The 22,103-nt window shown below is 43.8% G+C and overlaps 1 protein-coding gene across 2 annotated transcripts in view; it reads right to left on the bottom strand.

The window, feature by feature from the left end:
- The window catches only part of PIP4K2A (phosphatidylinositol-5-phosphate 4-kinase type 2 alpha), a 187,601-nt gene that overhangs the window by 46,302 nt on the left and 119,196 nt on the right, over nucleotides 1-22,103 (bottom strand). The window contains exons 1-3 of one of the 2 annotated variants that reach the window (XM_055543791.1): nucleotides 13,614-14,002; nucleotides 12,889-12,926; nucleotides 12,291-12,443 (exon numbers count right to left, since the gene is read on the bottom strand). In XM_055543791.1, the coding sequence (XP_055399766.1) occupies nucleotides 12,291-12,443; nucleotides 12,889-12,926; nucleotides 13,614-13,731 (309 nt within the window). In that variant the 5' untranslated portion in view covers nucleotides 13,732-14,002. Of the gene's footprint in view, nucleotides 1-12,290; nucleotides 12,444-12,888; nucleotides 12,927-13,613; nucleotides 14,003-22,103 lie in introns of those variants that run through there. The other variant, XM_055543790.1, reaches the window with a different exon arrangement.

Genomic DNA, 22,103 nt, shown 5'->3' on the forward strand with positions numbered 1-22,103 from the left:
AGAACCTGTAAATAAATGCTTCAAAAATTATTTTAAAAATGTGTACTGGGGCACTACAGTCTCATGATTGGTTTTTTTGGGGGGGCATGAGCACCCCTTATTTTAATAGTTAAAAACAGCCTCAGCATCTATTAATTTTTTAACATTGTTGATTCGATCACAAGACAATCTAACAATGAATCTTTGCTTCCTCCCTTTTACACGCTTAGTTTCCAATTCCTGTTGGAAGAATGGAGAAATAGGGACTACAAGCATGGAGCAATAGTGACTTAATCCCGAGGGTCACTCTTCAAAAAGGTGCAGAGGAATTCTCTGCTGGTCCAGTGGTTAGGACTTGGTGCTCCCACTGCCGGGGCCTGGTTTGGATCCTTGGTCGGGGAACTAAGATCCCACAAGCCTCACAGCACAGCCAAAACCAAAAAATAATAGAAAGGGGAGGATATTTCTTTCCCTTTCCATCAGCGTCCTGGTGTGGCTACAGGGCAGTCCTTCTCACTGGCAGGGGATAGTGTTCCCTATCTGCTGCTTTAATATCTCAATCCACTTCTGACCGGTGCTGTGCCCTGGTGCTGCCCGGGAGACTCTTCTCCAGAGGTCAGGTGAGCCTGTGGACGTCTGTCCTCTGCCACTCTGAGGTCCCAAGGGAGGAAATGGACACAGATGGGCCAAACACAGCAGCACTGGTCATCCAGTGTGGACCAGGAATCGAGGGCACACACAGAGGGTGACGCCTTTTAGGGGAGTACCAGCCGTGTACACATAAGCCTGCAGAGCCTTCCTTTCCGTGGCTCCTCAGATCCCACGCTTTCCCAGAGGCCTTCCTATCTGTGGCCCAAAGCTGGCCGGTTATTTCCACCACTCGGTCCCTGGGGCACATTCTCTCCTATCAAACAGGGAAGGTCTTGTCTGGCACCTGAACTGATAGATGTTCGCAGTTCAGCCAGGACACTGACCTTCTATCTAAATAAGGTACGGAACAGTCCCAAATTTTTAAAAAACTGACCCTGATCATCATTAATTCTTCGTATGCTTACTGTACAGAACTAAAACCATCACCAAGTATTCTTGGAGTCAGTGTCCATATTCTCAGTGTTAAACTTGCTGCATTACCTACGTTTGCATTTTAAAAATACTGTTTTTATTAAGTACTTTCCACGTTAGCATTTTCATAGCTGGATGACTCGTGTCACCTCGGGCTGTAATTTTTCATGCTGTGACTTTGGTTTTTTTTCTAGAGTGCTTCTCAGACACTTGTATTTGCTGGCAATGTTCATCTGTAACCCATACAGATTTTACTTTTTTCTGTCTTCTCTTAAAACAGTCTTCTTTTATATGACTCCTTGTTGTCATTAATAGAGGCAAATTTTACCTCTTCATTAGTCTCCCCTAGAACTTTTTTCCTGTACAGCAGCTTGTCAGAACTATAATGATAAACTGACATGGTGAAATTGGAATTTTAAAAACATATAAAACGCAACAGCCACAGGATCTCAGTTTCCTTTGCTCTTGGGTACTCAACAAGAATAACAAGTCTTATGAATCCCCCGGTCTGTTGCTTTTTCGTATGCAAAATGAAATGCCATTAAAAGATTCACAGCTGACTGAAGGTTTCAGCAGAGAGGATTCTAAGTGATGTACTGGAATGGATAAATATTTATATCTCTGCATGAGAGTGTGAACCTGGGCTCCAGCTCTTGAAAATTGCTGTTATTATCATGTTTCACTCTTTTTTTTTTAAGGGGCTTGAAGTGACAATTTAATATAGCATCAAATTAATACTTCAATGTAAAGTCTTGCCTCAGTTAATGTTTTTGAAAGGTTAAATTATCTGTAATTCTTATTGTGCCTCTGCCTGTGTTTATAGATCACTTCAACAATGTTCTTTACATGAGGCTGGGGCAGGGGAGGGGGGAGGCAAGGAGGGAGGGAAGGAGAGAGACAGAAAGAAAGAAAGGGAGGGAGGGAAGAAAGAAAAAACCAGCCTGAAACTAAGGATTGGTTTGTTTCAGGAGAACCAGACAAATAAATAATCCAAACATTTCTTGAGTTGATATTTTGGGAGAATGGTCTATGTCAGTTACTATATTTTGGTTTCAAGAGTCATAAAAGAATGTAAGGATGACTCCCATTTAATCTAATGTAAGTACAAAATTTTACTGCTTTTCTTAAACTTAATAAAAATCAGGCTTATAGGGAATAAACATTTCTCTGCAGTATGTACAAACATTCTTAGTGCTGATATATTGCAGAATATACCTACATGCCAACACTGGTGCTCCAAACTCAGTTTATTACGCTACCATAAAGACCCATACACAACATCATCGTGAGCGCTGAGATGAAAAACAAACAAGCAAACACCTTATCAGGGAATTCCCTGGTGGGCCAACAGTTAGAACTCTGAGCTTTCACTGCTGAGGGCTCAGGTTGGGGAGCTAAGATACAAGCTGGCTGGTGTGTCCAAAAAACCAAAACAACTAAAAATAAACACCTTACCATAAGAGGAGTTGGTGTTTACTCAGTGACTACAAATGAAATGGAGAAGGGCTGTCCCAAGCATCATGGTGTGATGCACTCTGGGAGGCCGTGCTGTCCGGCTGTGGAGTGTGGGCAGCGGGCTTCAGTTGGCAGCTCCTCCTGGGTCCACCTTCCTGTTCCTTGGGCCCAACGTGGCAGTGCTACACGGGGGACCCTGAAGGGCCCCACTGGCTGGCTGTGGCCTGTAGGGCCTGCCTGGCAGCCTGCCCTCCTCCTCCGCCCAATCCTCCTCTGTTCCTCTCCCTGTACCGGAGTCCCTCTCTCATCAGAATCCTGACCTCACACTCTGCAGGGCCTTCTACTCCAGTCAGTCACTTCTGAGACTCAGCAGACACAAGAGACAGCAAACTCAGGACCCCAGGAATGGCAGAGGTTAGGACTATTGGAAATAGAACTGCAAGAGTTATGTATAAAAGCATTTGAAGAAATAAAAGGATACAATTTCAGTAATGAGTATATAATCAAAAATGATCCAGAGTGCACAGGTGGATTTTTTAATATGGAACTACTAGAAGAAAAAATACAATCTTTGAAATAAAAAAATCACTGGATAGGGGAGACTATGGATTAATACAGCTGATGAGAGAATGAGGAGTAGGTGACACAGCTGAGGAATTGACCCCAAATTGAGCAGAGATGCTTGGAGACAGAAAAGGGGAAAGGAAAAGTGAGAGCCGTGGAGGCCAGAATGAGAATGTCCAGTCCACAGATGTTGGAGAGAGGTGGGGAGACAGACTGTATCCAAACACAAAAGAGCAACGGGATTTCCAGAAACTGGAGATCACCTGCTGCAGGAAACGTGTGCCAGCAAGTGGGCCGTGCGGCTGCCGGAACCTGGGGGCAGACAGCGATGCCCCGTCTGCAGAGCGGAGCTGGAGCGGTGCTCCCTGAGCCACAGGGGCCCCTCCTGGTGTTCTGAGAGTGTATGCAGCTCCTGAAGACACAGGCCCTGCTGCTACTTGCTGTGAATCTCACAGTTCCAGCTGTTTACACATAAAACTTGACTGTGCTTTTCACATTTCCATCGGCTTCTCCTCCACAGAGAACAAAAAGAGCCAGCGAGCAGACTCGGAATGTTTCTCCTGCTCCAGGAGGTGGGGCCTGCACTGCCATTTACACGGGCTCCATCAGCATTGCCCGTGACATGCAGCGTCTCAGGTCCACCCCGACCTACCGAGTCAGAACATCAATTCTTACAAGCGGTACGGGGGTTCTGTCTCCAATCAGTAATTTGGGAAATGCTGATGGAGTGTCTAACTTCTCTTTTGGCATCAAACCCTTAATTTTTTTAGTTTTAACTTTTGGCTTTCATGGGGCCTGTTTTCTCAGTTTCTCTCTGTTTGTGGCCAACACCATTGTCCTTCATGGGAGGATAGAAAGATGTATTCCAAGGAAGATCCAAAAAAGTCAAGCAGTCACCCCCTCATCCTACACTGAAACGTGACATACTAGGTAGCTTTTTCAACAATGATTCGAGTTTTAAGGCATAACTTCTAGATTCAGCTCAAGTTACTAACAGTCTCCCGGATAACAAAAGTTAAGAAAGGATTTTTGGGTTACTTGGTCAATTTGTCAGTTCAGTCACTTTGAAATAAAAAAACAAATTTAAACCCTACATTTCAAAAACATAAAAGATATTCTTAATGCTATTTTCATCTATTTTCATAGGCATTTCTTGATTATCTACATTGGAACTTGTTCCCTCCCCTAAAATTTTTAAAATTTTACTGACACTGACTCCATTTTAATTAAAGCTGAAGAAGCTACATGATTCCAAAACTTCCAATGAATTTAGGTCAGTTAAAAAAAAAACAAACCAGTCAACGTAGGAGAAATAAGGTATTCAAGAAGGTTCTTGACCATTTTTTTCCTTTTTGAATGTTCCAGCATTGCTTAGCTAATCAGTCAATGATCATCATTTATAAGACCCAAGTTTGTCCTGACCTGACAGAAATCTAAAGAAGAAAAGGGTATTTACACCAAAACACTTAAGTTATTTTCCTAACTGTAAAAAAGAGAAAAACAAAAGGAACATAAAGGTTTGCTCTGCTTAATACAAATTTCCACTGGTCTGAAAGACGCTGCTGTGCTTTCTTAGCTCACAGTGAGAATCAGGGTGGGGTCTGGGCAGCAGATAAAAACTACGGCAGCGTGCTGGAGCCTGGAAGAAATCTTACTTCTTACAGTTTGAATCTTCAAATTTTTCTGCATCTGTGCCACACTCTGCCAGAAACCAGGCCCCCTAGTGGATTGAAAAAGCTAATGATTTCAACACTGGGACATGCAACTGAGTATGTGCAAGAGAAGTATTGAAAGATCTTATTCGATCATTTACATAGCGCTTGTTATTCACCAGACACTGTCCTGAGCAGGTTATAAATAGCAGTTCCCCTAATTAGCACAACACCAGATGAAGGAGGGTGGTGCTGCTGCTAGGTCGTTTAAGTCGTATCCAACTCTTTGTGACCCTATGGAGACTGTTGCCCGCCAGGCTCCTCTGTCCACAGAATTCTCCAAGCAAGAACACTGGAGTGGGTGGCCATGCCCTTCTCCAGGGATCTTCCTGACCCAGGAGTCTCTCTAAGTCTTCCTGCACTGCAGGCAGATTCTTCACCACTAGCGCCACCTGGGAAGCCCATACAACACGGGATGGAGGAGACACTACCATCCCAATTGTATGGACAGAGAAGCAGGCACAGAGAGGTTAGGTAACTTGCCTAAGGTCATACAGCAGGTTGGGGGCAAGTAGTCAGCTCCAGAGTTCATGTTCTGAACCACCTGCCACATGGGCACTGCTGGTGAGGCTGCTCATCAGGAAATCAGGAGGGATTTCTTTCAACGTCTAGCACATGCTGCTCCTTCAGAGGCTGGCCTTGCTGCTGCTGCTGCTGCTAAGTCGCTGCAGTCGTGTCCGACTCTGTGCGACCCCATAGACGGCAGCCCACCAGGCTGTCCCCGTCCCTGGGATTCTCCAGGCAAGAACACTGGAGTGGGTTGCCATTTCCTTCTCGAGTGCATGAAAGTGAAAAGTGAAAGTGAAGTCGTTCAGTCATGTCTGACTCTTAGCAACCTCATGGACTGCAGCCCACCAGGCTCCTCTGTCCATGGGATTTTCCAGGCAAGAGTACTGGAGTGGGGTGCCATTGCCTTCTCCGTAATTTTAACCTTCCAGAATACAGCTGCACCTCCGGATATATTTTACTTAAACACAAAAAAGGACAATGAAAGAAAAGAGAAAAATAAGAGCCACAGAGTAACCAACGCTGTCAGAAAGCCCATCCAATGTACTCCATAGCAGCTGCCCTCTCTGAGAGCCTGTCCTGTCTATTGATAGCAGGATTTGGACAAGCCTAATGACTTGTCCAGACTAGACTGCTGGTTCAGAAGCACATTAGAAGGTAAAAGCAAGAAAAGAAATGACAGACTCCACTGAAGAAAAAAATTCTGACTAGTGGTAAATCCTAAAAGTAGCCTAGGCCACCTTACCTCCTTTATGGAATTACGTCAAGAGTAAATACACAGCACAGGGAGTATAGTCAATAATATTATAAAAACTTGTGTGGTACATAATTTATAAAAATATCACAGCACTATGCCACACACCTGAAACTAATCCAATATTGTAAGTCAACCATACTTCAATAGAAACAGAGTGAATGCATGCACAAGGAATGAATGAATGAAATGCAGATGGAGAAACTGAGGTTCAGAGATCCCTGAATTAGCCCGTTTGTGACCAGCTATGACCTAGGTCTCCTGACCTTCCACCAAGCCAATTGTATCAGCAATGGTGATTCTCAGTCACGAAGACCCTTCACCTCTATTTATTTAAAGATTGTTTTCTTCCAGTTTTACTGAGATGTAATTGACATACGGCACTGTACAAGTTCAAGGTGTACAGCATAGTGATTTGACTCACATACATCAAGAAATGATTATCACAGTTTAGTGAACATCCATCATTCATACAGTTACAAAAGAAAAAATTTTTTCCTTGTGATGAGAACTCTTAGGATTTACTCCCTAACAACTTTCATAAATATAACATACAGTAGTGGTAATTATATTAATCATATTATACATTACAGCCCTAGTATTTATCTTGTAACTGGAAGTCTGTACTTTTTTGACTGCCTTCATCCAGTTCCCCCGCCTCTGGTAGCCTCATATCTGATCCCTTTTTCTATGAGTGTCTTTGTTTTTGAAGAATAATTGACCCACAACACTCTGTTTTAAGGTTAGTACTAAGACCCTTTCATTATATTTTAAATGCTTTTTGCGCTTCCCTGGTGGGCCACTGGTTAAGAGTCCACCTGTGACGCGAGTTCAGTCGCCGGTCTGGGAAGACACCGTGGGGCAGGTAAGCCTGTGCACAGCCGCTGAAGCCTGCGCGCCTAGAGCTCCGCAACGAGAAGCCACAACAGTCAGAAGCCGGCGCACCGCAACTCGAGAAAGCCCGTGTGCAGCAGTGAAGACCCAGCGCAGCCAAAAGTAAAAGTAAAAGGACTTTTTACAAGAGGAAAAACACAGATGATGAAGAAGTGAGAAATGAGCCTTTTCTGGATAAAGAACATACTTTGTGGTCCCGCTTTCTGCTCTAACATTGGAAAGTGTTTCTTGCCAGTTGCTTACTCTTCTCAAATGTGATCGACTGCATTTTGCTCCGAGTGAGGTCAGTGAAAATAGCCATTTTGTAGCAGTGAAGTGAAAGGAAATATTTGCTGCTGTGACAGCCCCTGGAGCACGCTAATAGACTTATATTTTGGTCCCCAATGCATTTTATGTAATACTGCCGATATGTCAAATCTTGCACGTTCGTTACAGTAACCACCCCAGAGGAAACCTTTCAAACTGTGACTTCTGTAAAAGTAAAAAAAAATCTGAACTCAGAGATGTCATCGAGAAGTTCGTATCTGAATTGTATCTCACACTGCATTTGAACAGTCTCACTTATGAGAATAATATGTTTTCATTGGTCACTGAGGTACCACACTGCTTTGAAAGTTCTAAGACAATTTAAAGAAAGTAGAAAAAGATGCACCAGCATGACAGTAAGTTCCAGCAGGGGTGACTGGTTAAGAGCTGCATCCTAGAATCCCATCCATTCAGAAGCCAATGCCTGAGTGTCTACCCTTATAGGTGCTAACCCAGCACTTTAAAATTCCCTTCATAATTGGCAATGGCGCAAGTATTGTAGAATGGATTTCAAAAGGAATCAGTGTTATAAAGATTGAATAGATGTTAAATGAATTTAGAGGCTGACTAATGTTTTTAAAAATACAAATCATGGGAGCTCCAAGTTTCCAGAAACAGGAGGGAGGGAGCTTCAGGAGTTTCACTGACCTCACTCGGAGCAAAATGCAGTCGATCACATTTGAGAAGAGTAAGCAACTGGCAAGAAACACTTTCCGATGTTAGAGCAGAAAGCGGGACCATAAAGGAAGGAAGCTGACTTTCACAGACACTCAGCGCCCACAGATCCAACCAAGCAGTGCCTTTGAAGAAGTCACTTTGTGAGGCTGGTGCTTGATGTGATGATATAAACACTTTTGAGGAGCCTTCGGTTAACAGCAACAGTATGAGTGTGTGCCTGTGTGGGTATGTGCTGCAGTGTGTGGTTTAAACACCAGTTCTCAAGGTGACTGCTTTGAAAATGCCATCAACAGTGCCGTATTCATGCCCTAAGACTACACTTCCTCAAGGTGACATAGTTGTTACTGGTCATGGCTGCAGAACTTGATGATGCTATGACCACTGCCACTTATGGAGGGCTTAGGGTACAGCAGCAGGCATGCTTTGCAGGCACTTGTGCTGGAATTTATCAAGAAATAGAGCAGTGGGGGGCACACGATAGAAAGAGATGGACGTTTCCCCGGGTAGTTTCATTCTACTCCCAGGAGATTATGAAGGGACAATGATGAGGGCTCTGAAAAGCAGGTAGTGAGTAGACAGACATCCATGTCCTAAAATCAGAGCCTCTTCTCAAAAGGCGTAATTGGTTAAATACTCAGGGGTCAACATCTCACTGCCAACAGGCATGTGCGAAATAACTTCCAAAATGTTGCCAACCCTTAAACTAAACCATGCCCGTGGGGCAACCCAAGATGGGCGGGTCATGGTGGAGAGATCTGACAGAATGTGGTCCACTGGAGAAGGGAATGGCAAACCACTTCAGTATTCTTGCCTTGAGAACCCCATGAACAGTATGAAAAGGCAAAATGATAGGATACTGAAAGAGAAACTCCCCAGATCAGTAGGTGCCCAATACGCTACTGGAGATCAGTGGAGAAATAACTCCAGAAAGAATGAAGGGATGAAGCCAAAGCAAAAAGAATACCCAGCTGTGGATGTGACTGGTGATAGAAGCAAGGTCCGATGCTGTAAAGAGCAATATTGCATAGGAACCTGGAATGTCAGGTCCATGAATCAAGGCAAATTGGAAGTGGTCAAACGAGATGGCAAGAGTGAATGTCGACATTCTAGGAATCAGCAAACTAAAATGGACTGGAAGGGGTGAATGTAACTCAGATGACCATTATATCTATTACTGTGGGCAGGAATCCCTCAGAAGAAATGGAGTAGCCATCATGGTCAACAAGAGAGTCTGAAATGCAGTACTTGGATGCAATCTCAAGAACGACAGAATGATCTCTGTTCATTTCCAAGGCAAACCCTTCAATATCACATAATCCAAGTCTATACCCCAACCAGTAACACTGAAGAAGCTGAAGTTGAATGGTTCCATGAAGCCCTACAAGACCTTTTAGAACTAACACCCGAAAAAGATGTCCTTTTCATTATAGGGGACTGGAATGCAAAAGTAGGAAGTCAAGAAACACCTGGAGTGACAGGCAAATTTAAGCAGGGCAAAGACTAATAGAGTTTTGCCAAGAAAATGCACTGGTCATAACAAACACCCTCTTCCAGCAACACAAGAGAAGACTCTATACATGGACATCACCAGATGGTTAAGACCGATTTCAGAATGATTATATTCTTTGCAGCCAAAGATGGAGAAGCTCTATACACTCAGCAAAAACAAGACCAGGAGCTGACTGTGGCTCAGACCATGAACTGCTTATTGCCAAATTCAGACTTAAATTGAAGAAAGTAGGGAAGACCACTAGACCATTCAGGTATGACCTAAATCAAATCCCTTATGATTATACCGGAGAAGGCAATGGCACCCCACTCCAGTACTCTTGCCTGGAAAATCCCATGGACGCAGGAGCCTGGTGGGCTACAGTCCATGGGGTTGCTAAGAGTCGTCACTTTCCCTTTTCCCTTTCATGCATTGGAGAAGGAAATGGCAACCCACTCCAGTGTTCTTGCCTGGAGAATCCCAGGGACGGGGGAGCCTGGTGGGCTGCCGTCTATGGGGTCGCACAGAGTCGGACACGACTGAAGCGACTTTAGTAGCAGCAGCAGCAGCAGCAGCAGCAGCAGCAGCATGCTTATACAGTGGAAGTGAGAAATAGATTTAAGGGCCTAGATCTCATAGACAGAGTACCTGATGAACTATGGAATGAGGTTCGTGACATTGTACAGGAGACAGGGATCAAGACCATCCCCATGGAAAAGAAATGCAAAAAAGCAAAATGGCTGTCTGGGGAGGCCTTACAAATAGCTGTGAAAAGAAGAGAAGCAAAAAGCAAAGGAGAAAAGGGAAGATATAAACATCTGAATGCAGATAAGAAAGCCTTCTTCAGCAATCAATACAAAGAAATAGAGGAAAACAACAGAATGGGAAAGACTAGAGAACTCTTCAAGAAAATCAGAGATACCAAGGGAACATGTCATGCAAAGATGGGCTCAATAAAGGACAGAAATGGTATGGACCTAACAGAAGCAGAAGATATTAAGAAGAGATGGCAAGAATACACAGAAGAACTGTACAAAAAGATCTTCACGACCCAGATAATCACGATGGTGTGATCACTCACCTAGAGCCAGACATCCTGGAATGTGAAGTCAAGTGGGCCTTAGAAAGCATCACTACGAACAAAGCTAGTGGAGGTGATGGAATTCCAGTTGAGCTATTCCAAATCCTGAAAGATGATGCTGTGAAAGTGCTGCACTCAATATGCCAGCACATTTGGAAAACTCAGCAGTGGCCACAGGACTGGAAAAGGTCAGTTTTCATTCCAATCCCAAAGAAAGGCAATGCCAAAGAATGCTCAAACTACCGCACAATTGCTCTCATCTCACACGCTAGTCAAGTAATGCTCAAAATTCTCCAAGCCAGGCTTCAGCAATACGTGAACTGTGAACTTCCTGATGTTCAAGCTGGTTTTAGAAAAGGCAGAGGAACCAGAGATCAAATTGCCAACACCTGCTGGATCATGGAAAAAGCAAGAGACTTCCAGAAAAACATCTATTTCTGCTTTATTGACTATGCCAAAGCCTTTGACTGTGTGGATCACAATCAACTGTGGAAAATTCTGAAAGAGATGGGAATACCAGACCACCTGACCTGTCTCTTGAGAAATTTGTATGCAGGTCAGGAAGCAAGAGTTAGAACTGGACATGGAACAACAGACTGGTTCCAAAGAGGAAAAGGAATACGTCAAGGCTGTATATTGTCACCCTGTTTATTTAACTTATATGCAGAGTACATCATGAGAAACGCTGGACTGGAAGAAACACAAGCTGGAATCAAGATTGCCGGGAGGAATATCAATAACCTCAGATATGCAGATGACACCACCCTTATGGCAGAAAGTGAGGAGGAACTCAAAAGCCTCTTGATGAAAGTGAAAGCGGAGAGTGAAAAAGTTGGCTTAAAGCTCAACATTCAGAAAACGAAGATCATGGCATCCGGTCCCATCACTTCATGGCAAATAGATGGGGAAACAGTGGAAACAGTGTCAGACTTTATTTTTGGGGGCTCCAAAATCACTGCAGATGGTGACTGCAGCCATGACATTAAAAGACGCTTAGTCCTTGGTAGGAAAGTTATGACCAACCTAGATAGCATATTCAAAAGCAGAGACATTACTTTGCCAACAAAGCTTCGTCTAGTCAAGGCTATGGTTTTTCCTGTGGTCATGTATGGATGTGAGAGTTGGACTGTGAAGAAGGCTGAGCACTAAAGAATTGATGCTTTTGAACTGTGGTGTTGGAGAAGACTCTTGAGAGTCCCTTGGACTGCAAGGAGATCCAGCCAGTCCATTCTGAAGGAGATCAGCCCTGGGATTTCTTTGGAAGGAATGATGCTAAAGCTGAAACTCCAGTACTTTGGCCACCTCATGCGAAGAGTTGACTCATTGGAAAAGACTCTGATGCTGGGAGGGATTGGGGGCAAGAGGAGAAGGGGACGCCAGAGGATGAGATGGCTGGATGGCATCACTGACTCGATGGACGTGAGTCTGAGTGAACTCCGGGAGTTTGTGATGGACAGGGAGGCCTGGCGTGTTGCGATTCATGGGGTTGCAAAGAGTTGGACACGACTGAGCGACTGATCTGATCTGATGCTCAGTGATTTTAAAATCAGAATGGTAATCATTGAAACCTTGAACAGAAGGGTGTTTAGATTAGAAGAGTTACATATATAACTAACAATCTACCATTCCTAAATGTTAACTGTCTGTAATCTGGATATAATAATTTTTACAAACACGGCTAGAGGGAATTTTTGCGTCAAATGTGTTCTCATCATGACCTACCTATATCTTTAAATCTTGGGCCGTGATGATAATTCATTATGAATATTGATCACCTCAGAGTTTCAAGTAAAAATAAAGAAACATTACCTGGTGGTATTTCTTCAGGATGTTGTGCATTTCGGCCACATCTTCACTCGTGATGGTCTTGATGATGTACCTCTTGTCGTAGGATGTGTGGAATCGCGCTCCACTGCGGGCCTGGGAGTCGTTGGGAAGAGGTGCACTGCGGGTCAGGGAATTCTTCCCGTGGGCGATGGGGGAGGAAGGAAGAGAACCAGTTAAAGACCAGTTTCCAGGTCACTTGTTGTCATTACAAGTTTTCAAAAACATATGTGTTTGCACTGCTATATTGAAAATCGGTAACTAACAAGGACTGACTTGTATCGCACAGGGAACTCTGCTCAGGATTATTTGACAGCCTAGATGGGAGGGGAACTTGGGGACATGTATATGTATGGCTGAGCACCTTCCCTGTTCACCCAAAACTGTCATAACATTGTTAATCGGCTATATCCACTACAAAATAAAAAGTTAAAAAAAAAAAAAACACAGAATCTGTGTTTGGAAGAAGTTGATAAGGAGGAGGACATTTTCTATTCATTGTAACTCAAATGGCAAGTCCTTCAAATGAAATTAAAATAGTGACTCTAACGTCTAGAATTATAATCAAAGTTGCTCTGTTTACCTTGTTCTTTTGAGTTGAACAAGAGCTCAGGTTTCCTTCTGAAAAAGTTAGGTTCCAGCCATGGAAGGACATTTTACATTCACTGAGAGTTTCCTTATACAAACAGGTATTCTGCCAAGAGTTACGCACAGAGCACTTCTCCCAATTCTGATAACATTCCTATGGAACAATTACTATTTATATCACTGTTGTTTTACAGATGAGGAGATGGGGATCAGAGATGTAAAATAACTGAGCCAAGGTCACACAGCTTTAGCAAGCGGAAGATTGGGAATTCCATCTGCAATGTGGCTGGAGCCAAACCCAAGTTCTCAACTAGTCAACTACTCAAGTAGGAAATAACTCAATTAGTGAACCCTGGGGTCTGTGGCTGCCCTGGGCTGGCCTGGGCAGGTATGCTGTAACACAGCTCTAGAAGATTCTGACCTGGTCCATCCCCCAACCCCACTTCAATCATTGTTCAGGACAGTTCATCTCTGGAGGGGATGAGGTGGGGCTGTGAGTGGGGGCTCTCCTGGCTTCATCTCACTCCAGTGTCTAGAATTTCATTCCAGATTCAGGCTCTCCACTCTCCCACTAGCTAAATCCCTGCTGCTCTCTCAGGTGACTCCCATTTGAATCTCTTTTCTCAGAGCCTCGGGGAACTCTCCTCCTTTTCCCCAAGCATATTACACTGCTTACTAGGATCAGCAAACCCCCAGCATCTGAGGAAGTCTGGTCTTCACCTCTGCTCACTGTGCCCTTGAGAACTGACTTCCACTCCCTGCCCGGCTCCACTGGATGGATTGTGAGGGACTCACAGGGAAAGACAGTCACTCCACCTTCCTCTTCCCAAGTGGGCATTCCAAAGCCCCAGTGATCCAAAGTCTGTCTGGTTAGGGGGACGCAGATGTCTTCAGAGAGGCAGGTGGGATCACTGCATCACGACTTCTCCATCTTTCTAGAATATAAGCTTCCTTAACCTTTCCTTTTCTAGATGAAATCCAGGACTGAGTCTTAAGAGGTCTAATGACACTGCGGAGCTGCAGCGGCTCGTGGAGGGGCTGCCTTGTCATGGGCTGACGGAGGTGAGTGCGTTCTCACTCCCAGCACCTGCCCTGGCCCCAAGGTCTCCGTCTTTACATCCCGAGACCACACAGCCTGACCTGAATGCCACCAGGCACACCTGGCAAGGGCAGAGCCTCCCTGGCCAATTAATCAAAATTGCTTTCCTTAGCATATTAGAAAACTTGTGAAAAGTAACTCCCAATGCCTTTAAATAGAAGGATCTGGCTATATTAAACGATGAAGACAGCTGAAATTCATCAGATGGACTGAGAAGTAGGAAAAGGATTTGGGGGACGAAAACGGTTATATTAACAAGAGCTTGATTCTTATATTTCCTTTTTTTTCCCCCTGGAAAATAAAAACCCCCCTTTTTATCACTTCCTACTAAGAATTAAAAGGGAAGGAAATCAAGGTGAATGTCCTGTTTGGAGGTTTTAAACATTGGCCAAAAAAAGCAATCACTGCTCTTGGCTAGTGGTCTTTTTCTTCCTGAACATTCATTTGTAAAAGGTTATTCCAAATAAAACAAGAACACTAGGAATTGTAAGATTACAAATTACTTTCAGGCATAAAAATCAAAGCAGGAATAATCAACTTAATGAAAGACAGGCAGACCAGATTATAAACTATAAAACTGACAATACATGTAGAATAACTTTTGAGGGAGAAGAGAGGCTAGCAAAGGATAATCATATTCAGCAAAGGACAGAATTAACAGCAGCATCAGTTTCACGGACTGTTTTCTTAGGTGTACGGAATATGAAAGTGTTAACATTCTATCATGGACTAGTGGGAGAGAACAGGATTGAAAGCTGCCGAGTCAGTGCTTCTTAAACTTTAATGGGCAATGGAGTCACCTGGGCATCTCGTGACAGTGTGGATTCTGACCCAGCAGGTGTGGGGTGCAGCGTCTGAAGCACAGATAATGCTGATACAGTGAGTCTGCAGACCACACGTGAGAACCAAGAGTCTCCTGAACCACGGCTCGATGGGATTTGTCTGGAGCAGAGCATGGTGGTTCTAGTGTAGTAAGTGTGTTACAAACATGCCTGCCTGAATGCCCGTCCCACTATAGTCCGTCCAACTCTGGTTTGGTTAAAATGCAAAACGTTACAGTGAATAATAATTCATTGCATTCAGTGTATTAATTCACTAATGAAATGTCTAATAATACTATGTTCAGTGTATGGATTTACAAAGTAAAGGGCTAGAAAAGGCAGAATCAAAAATGTACTAACTCCTCATATATGTGTTACTGATATTTGTTTTTCTCTTTCTGATTTATGCATATATGTAGAATCTAGAAAAATGGTACAGATTAATCTATTTCCAAGGCTGCAATAGAGATACAGACATGTGGATACAGTGGGGGAAGGGTAGAGTGGGATGAATTGGGAGAGTACCACTGACATATATACGCGCAGAGTGTAAAACAGATAGCTAGTGAGAGCCTGCAACCACAGGAACTCAGCCTGGTGTTCCGTGATGACCTAGAGGGGTGAGATGGGTGAGTCGAGTTGGAAGGAGGTCCAAGAAGAAAGGGATACATGTATACATATAGCTGATTCTCTTCATTGCACAGCAGAAACTAACACAACACTATAAAGCAACTATATTCCAATAAAAAGAAAAAATATTTTAAAAAAATGTATTAACTCCTTAGCACAGATGCTACCTCCTTCCAAATTCTTTGCCTTTCCTTTCAGTCTCAAAGACACTGATGATTATTTATTATAGACTTTGTATAAGGATATTGGCCCTCTCATAATGGCCTGGGATATAAAACTTCACAAATTCTAATCTTGATTCTGTCTTAATATTTTAATAATCACATAAGTAGTCCCAACCCATAATATCTGCTTCCAATGTCTGGAAGATTTTTTTAAGGCTCTTAGTTTTCTAACAATGAAGTTAGGGACAAGCACACTTTATCAACAATTGGGATGTACTTTTTATAATCGCTATGAATATAAAAATGTGTAAGTCGGATTTACTGAAAGCTTTAGACAAGCAATCAGAAGAGTAAATGCAATTTTACACAAAATGTGTGGCCCTTAGAATGACTCTTAAGGCCTGGAAAAATCCATATTCATATTTATTTCCACAGCATTACTATGGGATAGAAAGAGCCAGGTGCCTTTTCCCGTGTGAACATAATGAAATTGGGATACAATGGAGCCAAGTGACATACCCAAGGCTCCTGCCTAAAACCTCTGAGGCAACCTTTTGGGGCAATTTACAAAGACAAGGCTAAATTTTGCCATTAATTAATACCCTGATTGTCGACTTTCTGTAACCTCTAACATAAGGGAGAAATATGTATGTTGGGGAGGGCAGTACTAAGGCAGGTGCTGGTCTGGGCCCTAGAACATTCTCTCCATCATCAACCCTTGATACCTAAAGGCAGTAAGCCTCTTTGAGCATCAGTTCCCAGGCCTGTGGTAAGCCGGGGTGGTGGTCTCTCCTTGGACCTCCAACAACTCTAAAATGTACTTCCAGGAAGACAGGGCACATGGCTCTAGGCCATGCAGGGGAGCACAGGCCTCAAGGTGACTTGATGTCTCCCAACAAAAGTCCAATGAGAGAAGAGTCCAACTGCCCTCTCAGCAGGGGCACAATAATGGCTCAGGACACCCGGGCCAGGACTGAAGGGAGACGGTAACAGTTCTCAGAGAAGCACGGAAATAAGGTGTCAGAGGCGGCGGCTGTTCTTGGGACTTCTCGCGAGAATGAGAAGACAGGCATGGTACATAGACCAAACAGCCTGCTATCTAGAAACTGAAATTCCTCAGTGTCCTCTATTTTGTCACAAAGGAAGAGCGAACCACAGCATCATACTTGTCCATATACTTGGACAAGTCTGGGAAGCCAAGAGGAGAAAGACCTGAGAGAAACAGCCAGGGAGTAACCTCCCGACCCAAAGGGTCTCCTTATGCTTAAATAAACCTCGTAGTCGCAGAGCATGGCAGCTGGGGGCAACCTTGGAGACTGTTCCAAACCACCCAATTTACGGAGCAGAAAACAGAGGCCCAGAGAGCAGAAACTACTTGCTTGAGACCCGAGTGGGTCAGTGTCCGTGGAGGCCTTGCAGAGGCCTCTGCGTCCTGTTTGAACAGGCGTCTGGAGGGCTTTAGGATGGACTGTTACCATAGACTTCTCTGCGGTGACAAACACCTTCTCACCATAATATAACGCCTGAGCCAGCTGGCACAAGGCCAAACCTGTCTTTGTTCTTCAAATTTGCCAAGTAAAATGTGTAAAAATACCATCAGTAACAGCCTCAATGCTAATGCAGCCCAGAACCCTCCATTTATGCTTTTATTAACATGCATACAAACCTCTCCTGACTTCTCCTAGGACAATCATTACTTGGCTTTATCCGAGACAGATAGGAAAGGGGGCTGTCTTCTCTCTCAGCAAGGGCTGAGACAGATGTGTTTGGAAGCAAGGCTTAAGGCCAGGAGAAGTATGTGCGCTGAGCCCCGGGCTGAGAGTCAATCTGTGCTGCAGAGACAGGGCTGGCGCTCAGTAATGTGTCCTACGGTCCTGTAGACGGTGGTGACAACGTCAGTCCTATGAACGCTTCACATTTCCAACCATGTGGCACAGTTCATCATGTCTGTTTTAATTAATTCACATGTTCTGAGAATCGCTGGAGGTCTGCTTTCTCTCTTGATCAGTGGCTTAATCTTTAGAAAACTGTCCCATTTTCCTCCTTTCCCTGCTTACAACCACAATGCCAAGAATGCCAAGGCTGAACGGAATAGGAATAGTCTTTCACACTGGGGATGCTCTGGGTCACTCTCTACAATACTAAAACAAGCAAATAGGAAAAAAATAAAAGGAAAAAAATTGCAAGTCAGGACAAGATTTATGTGGGAGAGTGAAGTTCTAGCTGAAAGCACCATTTAACCCCCTAGTTTAAAAAGGCAAGTCTGAGATGAAGATCTCATCCATCCAAAAGCCTCCAAAGCACTAAGGCTGCGCTTGGTTTATTCTTCGTCAAGATAATTCCCATTTCCAACTTAAATATTTATTCTTGGAAACCTTCACCCTTACCTCCCTATCTGTCTTTATGAGAAAATTACCCAGTGAAATCTACCTAAGGTTTGGAGATGTCCACTCTCTTTAGAAAACAAATTCCTCGTCATGGACAAACCTTAGGGAGTTCTATTTTCTTGGAATAAGGTGACATTTTACAAACTCAAAATTGAGATTCTGAACCTCTCAGTTCAAAAGTGTCAAGTACAAAGCAAAGCGAGGATTCCAGGTCAAAGTCACAATATGAAGACAACACAAGTGGAAGTGAAACCTTCCACTGGTCTTCCGAAACATCCTCTACAAATCTAGAAGCCGTCAGAAGAACAGACATTCTAAATCCCTGATGTACACACTCATCAGAAGGTTCCAAACATCAAAACTGTCTGTGTTACATTTAGTTTATTCATACTCTCATTTAGTTTATCCTCATTTTCTCAGATTCATGTTGTCATGAGGAGAGGTCTGATGACCTTTCAGCACAGATACTGAAGCTAGAAGACAGTGTAACATGTATTAGACACTGGAGCTTTCAGTTAAGACTGAGTGATTTTGGACAAGTTATTTAAGCTCTTCTTGCATCAATTTCCATTGTAGAAAGGTAATAATGACAGAATCATCACCATTAAAAGTTTTCCTGGGGGTTAAATGAGGTAAGACAAAAATTTTGATAACAGTGCCTGGAATAGTAGTACTCCTTAATGGTAGCTATTATTATAAACAGCAAATTTCAACCTGGAAGACATTTAGAGATACAGCTCAATAACAACAAATTACTCTGTAATTTGGTAAGTCAAAAATGAAAGACTTATAGAATGGGCTCTTCCAGTTGGCTTTTCCTTTCTCTTTTGGCTGAAGTTTATGGGATCTTAGTTCCCTACCCAGGGATCGAACCCATGCCCCCAGCAATGGAGCCTTAACCACTGGCCTGCCGGGAAAGTCCCTCCAGTTAACTCTTGATTCCACCCTGGCCAAGCCTTTGGTTGTATACCCAGTGACAATCAAGAACCACATTCTTGCCACTCTCATACTGTCCATTTCATGGCTTACTTTCTACAGCCCTCTGTTAGAACCAGTTGCAATTTGAAAAAGAGAATTTAAAACATTTTACATAAAGAAGTTTCAAGTTGAAAATTCCTACCCTGAAAGGTTATACATGGCTCCTGCTCCGCTTCTTGCATCCTCTCCAACCAAAGGACAGGAAGGACAGTGGAGGAGTGGGCTGATCCTCTACAGGACGGAGCCAAGCGTGGGAGGTGGGGAGACCCCTGCCTGAGGAGGAGGGGGGCAAAGCAGGCTGGCTGAAGATGCCAACCAAGTGGAAGGTACAGGACAGGGAATGTCAGGGAGCCAGACAGACTGGCCTTGGGTGATCTTGAGGTGGTGGCCAGGGCAAGAAGGGTGACAAGGAGCAGGCTGGATGAGAGCTTGAGGGGAGAGGAGGAGGTCTAGAAGAGCAATCTTGGGGTATTGATCTGGGAAGTCATTTACGGAACGTGCTGGGCCACCACAAAATCCAGTTCAAGGCAGAGCCTTAAAAGGCTTAATTCCATGTTGAAAATACAGATGTAATAGAAATCTGCAAAGGTCTGCACAAGTAGTGCCTCCCAGCCTTTCTTGATTACCTTTCTTTCCTCTTCAGGTTTTCAGGTCTCAGCATGTGTGGCAGAAAGAGACGCAGTGAGAAGTTAAGGGCCATTAGGCCCCCCTCCGATCAATGCCCCTCCTGCTCCTTGCTCTGTTATTCGATTATCTGCTAAGACAGACAGTCAGACTTGATTGTCTCTAGGTTTCCTTCTTGCTCTACTACGAGGATTCATTAATGTGCTTCTGCTTTCAGTCTGCAGAAACCAGGAAATGGACAATGATTTGCTTTCAGTTTGGGGGGAATCTAATGATAAGATTTCCCTGGTAGCTCAGATGGTAAAGAATCCTCCAATGCAGGAGACCTGGGTTTGATCCCTGGGTAGGGAAGATCCCCTGGAGAAGGGAATTGCTACCCACTCCAGTATTCTTGCCTGAGAATTCCATGGACAGACCATGAGGTCGCAGAGAGTTGGATATGACTGAGCAACTAACACTTTCACTTTCAATGATAAATGCACACAAACTGCTTTTATTCACTGGCTACCCTTTTCTTCTATACATTTGATAGCTGTATATTATAAACTATGTAATGCCTTAAATTCACTTGTTCTAAATGAAAATACTTTAACACAAGCCCCATATGTCAAGAAAAAGGCCACCAAAATCAATGGTGGAGGAGAAAAAGGTCTCATACCAAATATAAACTAATCTTAAACTCCAAACATCCTTAATGGCTCTACTGAGATATAATTCATGTACCAGACAATTCACCTATTTAAAGCCTACAAATCAATGGTTTTTAGTACAATTATACAGTTAAACCATGACCACAATGAATTTTAGGGCATTTTCATCAACCTCAAAAAGAAACCCTGTAGCCATTAGCAGTCAGTCCCGTTCCTGCCCTCTGCCCTGCCAACTAGTAAACCACTCATCTACTTTCTTAGAGACCTGCCTGTTCTGGACATTTCATATAACACAATCATCCAGGGCGCAGGCATTTGTGACTGGTCCAAACATTCTCCCTGCAAGTCCCCTGAGCACACCTATCACCCTGAGGGCCTGGTGGTAGACCCAGGGCTGTGTTTGGGTGAGCAAGGTGGCATCCTGGCGCTCTCTATTCAGTCCAGTGCAGTGAACATGTGACAGCAAGTCCATGCTGTTTCTTAGGATGCTGCCAGGCTTGCTGGGGAGCTAGGGATAAAATAAACTGACAAAAATTAAAGTTCCAGAGTAAAGCTATTAGATGCAGGGCATGTAAGAACAGGATAACTTAGTCTGTGTTTCAGGATGATCCTGCCACTAGATAGGTAAACTCACTTTCCACCACTCCCGTTTTCCATAGCCAAATACATCACATATCTTAAGGAAATGGGCTGGGATCTGGGACCCTTTGCTGCAGTGCCTGCATCTGAACAAACATCTCCTCCAGCAACAGATACAAAGAAACTATAAGGGACTAAAAAATAACTGTGACAATTTACGAACAAGATACACAAGGGCCAAAAACCCAACTGCCACTTCTGAGGTGTCTGGAGCAAAACCAGGGTACTGCCCATGTGCCCTGCACAAAGCACCACCAAGGCGTGGGCAAACCACCAGTCAACCCTCCAGCCCGACCCCTGGACCTGGTCCTGCCTGTGCCCTCCCCCCATTTCAAGGCCCAGCTCACTGTGCTCTCAGGGAGCAAGCGAAGGCACCTGTTGCTTGTTTCACTTTCTCACGCGGCAACAGGAGTCCCAATAACGTCTTGCCTGCGTTTGGCCTCCAATTTCCATAGATTAAGGAGTCCAAGAACCCTGGCTGGTAGCATTGCAAAACTCCATCTCAAACCTCGAGAGCTGCGTTTGAAGCTCTAGTGCCATGTCAGACTCATCAGGAAATAAAGGAAGATGAGAGATGAAAACTCACTCTTGAACGGACTGCTTACATTTATAATTGGAAATTCATTCTCCTTTCCCTAAAGAAAGGGATTAATGGTGCTTGCCTTCCTCCCCAAGCCTCTAAAAGTCTGCATTGAAGATGTTTATTTCCACAGTAGGAGGCCCAGGATCACTGGGGCCCCCAGGGGGGATGGAGGAAATGTCAATTTAATTAGCTCATCTTTACCACCAATCTTTCTAGACATCTCATAAAAATGTCGTGATTTACCAACCATTATGGTCCCCTATCCAATTTTTAAATACCCAAGCATTTTGAACATTTAATTCTCTTGAACTACTCATACAGTCTTATAGACATTTGGTTTTTTTTTTCTTCCCCATTTTGACATGAGCTTGTAATTTCTGCTAAAAAGCATGTGTAGAAGTTTTTCTGTTTAGTCAATGGGAAAGCCACTTACAAAATCAATTCTGCCACGCTCAAACGTGTAAAGGCAGCACCTTACAGGGCAGACACAGCAATACCGCGCACAAGAACCCGAGTGACAGTCACCTACTGGCCTCAGATAGCATGGCGTTCTTCCCCCTCATTTCACAGATGAGAAAATTGAGACCTCCAGGGCCGAGTGGATGGATTAAGTCACAGCAAGACTTAATCCATCT

Source organism: Bubalus kerabau, chromosome 13 (genome assembly GCF_029407905.1).
Source record: "Bubalus kerabau isolate K-KA32 ecotype Philippines breed swamp buffalo chromosome 13, PCC_UOA_SB_1v2, whole genome shotgun sequence".
Classification (NCBI taxonomy): domain Eukaryota; kingdom Metazoa; phylum Chordata; class Mammalia; order Artiodactyla; family Bovidae; genus Bubalus; species Bubalus kerabau.